Source organism: Eucalyptus grandis, chromosome 8 (genome assembly GCF_016545825.1).
Source record: "Eucalyptus grandis isolate ANBG69807.140 chromosome 8, ASM1654582v1, whole genome shotgun sequence".
NCBI classification, from domain to species: domain Eukaryota; kingdom Viridiplantae; phylum Streptophyta; class Magnoliopsida; order Myrtales; family Myrtaceae; genus Eucalyptus; species Eucalyptus grandis.
Window position 1 is genome coordinate 37,491,332 of NC_052619.1, and position 3,020 is coordinate 37,494,351.

General features: G+C 42.0%; 1 protein-coding gene across 3 annotated transcripts; it reads right to left on the bottom strand.

The window, feature by feature from the left end:
• Positions 1–258: 258 nt before the first annotated feature.
• On the bottom strand, positions 259–2,519 carry LOC104417120 (UPF0481 protein At3g47200). 3 transcript variants are annotated; one of them, XM_018860808.2, is made up of 3 exons: positions 2,260–2,519; positions 2,028–2,146; positions 259–1,550 (listed from the first exon to the last, which is right to left on the bottom strand). In XM_018860808.2, exons 2-3 carry the CDS (start codon positions 2,049–2,051, stop codon positions 297–299), a joined length of 1,278 nt encoding a protein of 425 aa, XP_018716353.1. In that variant the 5' UTR covers positions 2,052–2,146; positions 2,260–2,519; the 3' UTR covers positions 259–296. The 3 variants fall into 3 exon arrangements, with proteins under 3 accessions (XP_018716353.1, XP_010026742.1, XP_039156902.1); XM_010028440.3 differs by having other exon boundaries at positions 259–1,559; XM_039300968.1 differs by having other exon boundaries at positions 259–1,927.
• Positions 2,520–3,020: the final 501 nt, after the last annotated feature.

Consider the following 3,020-nt stretch of genomic DNA (forward strand, 5'->3'; position numbering starts at 1 on the left):
TCGTAGGATGATCCTACCATATCTATTGTAATCATCTGAGTTGGTTGTGCCTCTTTTCTCTTTTCTTTTTGAACCATATATCAACTCGGTTGCTAATGTCCTGTTGGTTTTCTGTTATAATCATCTATTTCCAAATGAAGAGAGATTTGTGGACCTCATTTAAAGCATAAATACTTTTCACTATCTTTCTTTGAGCACATGCGGTTCGTCCTCATTGGAAAACCAAGATAATACTATTGGCTATAGAACACAAATAGATTGTCCAGGGGAAATATATGAACCAGCATTGATCACATTTACTTTGTGTAAGAAAGAATAGTAAATACTGTTTGTGCTACTGTGAGAAAGAACACAATGCCTGCGAAAACGGAAAAGAAAGACCGAGGACTAGGGAAATAGTCCCTCCTTAGTTTCGCCGTCCAGAGGTTGCCCCTCTTGACACAATGCGCATTCACATTTTGGAAGATCTTACAGTAATAGGAATTGGATATAGCGACGTGGTTGCCCATCTGGTTGAACATCTGCGCAACCACCTTGTCATCCCTCAAATAATTCTCAATAATCCCTGCACGGCGAAGAAACTCCACGTCCATTGAAGAGTTTATGAGATTATCCATGAAGTTAACGTAATCCGTAAAGTAGTTGATGTCTCTCCTTCGACAATGCTGCTCGTATGCGACCAGGTTTCGAAATTTTGATTCGGTATGGTCTTCTACTTTTAAGACCGCTATCTCGAGTGTCTCATTCTCGAATTTGATGTCGCTCAGTTGGTCCCCTTTCTCAGCCTTAAACTTGACTCTTGAATCCCTCAGCTCTGTCGCCGAGAATTTAATTGGTGTGCAAACTAACAAGCAATCTGACCGATTCGGTTTAGGCAAGTCCGAAGTGTGCCACGTATGATATAGATGTAGAAGATGCTCCGTCTCCTCGCCAATCGTCCAATTTTGTATGGGGACGTCGAAGTACACCCTGGCATAAAAGCCGAACTCACTCTCGTCGCCCGGATCTTTAGTCAGGTCATGTAGCTTGCTCAAGACGAAAAGTGGGAGCTGGTTCTCTAGCAGCAGTAAATCGCGCATAATGCTGTTTCGAATCCCTAATCCATGCATAAGCAGATCGTCTTCGTCTATCGGTATCTTGTTATTGTACTTACGGAACAACTCAACGATGAAACAGCCATCAATGAGCATCATCGCAAGAAACTTTTCTTGGGAGAGGTCGATGGTTTCCGCATAGCAATTACACGCCCGTTGTTCCATTTCCCTGAGAGTCGGCATATACCTGTCAACGCTCTCCTTTCTCCTCTCAAGCAATTGCTGCAGGTATCGCAATTTTTGCTTCTCCATGAATTTGAACTTGTCATTTCCATAGTGATAAGGGCCAATGGCTAGGACCTCTGGGTCATAGGCTTTCTCGTTGACTTTGCGCAATTGATGACGGACCCTAAATATACTATGCTCTAGCGAAGTGGGAGGCATACTACGAAGCATACTCTCGATGTGGATTGAAACATGATCTTGCACCACGGAACAGTCATAGATCCTAGCATGCTGTATTGGCTACAACATAATTAATGTGATAATAAGCACAGAGTAAAGCAAGATGATGGATTTTCATGTTCTTGAAATGGTTCTTCATGTGCTTCCCTTTCATTAAGAGCTACTTGCGAAAAATGATCTTATATATACTCTAGCTAATTTTTTTATTTTGGTCATCATAATATTTTTGGGGAAATGGATACCCCTTAAACTAATCTCCAAACATCCAACACCCCCCCGGCGCCCCCTCCCCCTGGGGGCGCACCTCAAAAAAAAGAAAAAAGAAATAAATAAAGTGATTTCCGAATAAATTTTTAGGAGAAATTCTGCATTTCCGTGTGATTATTAATGGAAAATGCTAACTAAGCACCGGAGTTGAACATGTGGAGCTGGCATATAATTTAAACAAATCAATATATTAGAAAAAATTACAGAAATGATCTAACAGTAGAGGATCGGAAAAGGGAAGGGAAATTCATGATGACTTACTTGATTGAATTGGTGATTGCTCATTCTTCTCGCCAAGCTAGACCAATTCTTCTCTTTTCGTGGGATTGTGTATTCAGTGATATGGGTATAGATAAAATGAGACTCCGCCAAACATCAACCTTTAAAACGAAATACAAACACGTTTTACTTGAGACCCCACAAAAGAAAACACCTGTGAGTAGCTAGGGTCTTTCTTGCCCGAAATAAACACCTGTGAGTAGCTAGAGGATACCTATAGAGCGCGAGACAACTCTCTCCAGAGAACTCGTAAAGTCGACCACTGAAAGCAGAACCGTAAAGTCGACCACGGAAAGCAGAACGACGGACGAGGTAATCCGGACGAGCAATTACAATAATGGCTGGGGAAATTTTTTTCTGTAGCGTTTCTTCCTAAAGTTTTCATGGACAGCTGTGTGTCTGTACGTGATTGCAGAAGCAAATCTCAAATCTCAAAAAGATTCCAGCATTTTTTTGTCCAGTCGCTTTCTCCATAGTTCCGTATCGCAATTATATATCGCTCGAGCCTTGACATAACATCTCGGTAGCACAGAGCCATGCGCCCTTCGAAGAATCAAACCATACGAGATCTTGTGGACACTGGGCATATCTAGTGGGGTTGATGCGACCGCGTATCTACCGCACAAGATCTTGTGGACACTGGGCTTCTCTACCCTTTTTTTCTGCAGCCCCACGGGCCTTTCACACCGCCATATCCAAATGCGTTATCTTCTGACTTGTCAATTCCATTCTTCTAGTCCCAAGCTCAAAAAGAACCAACAACTCCAAAGGGTAGAGACGATGATAATATAGGTCAGATAGTCTTTACATCAAATTAGACTAATTAGCATGGCTCGATGAATGGCACGTCAATCGTATTTCAGTAACGGAGGTTCCTAGCGAAAGTCATCCTATTCCGGTTACGTTGAAAATGACTTCAATCGGAGAATTAGATGTTTACATAAAATGCCCGCTTCCATCTCCCCTCCCAAATAA

Coding starts and splice junctions, on each gene's coding strand:
- LOC104417120 (XM_010028440.3), bottom strand. CDS start 2,051: ATGAGCAATCACCAATTCAATCAA. Junction 1,560..2,027: donor GCAATCACCAATTCAATCAA/GTAAGTCATCAT, acceptor ATTATGTTGTAG/CCAATACAGCATGCTAGGAT.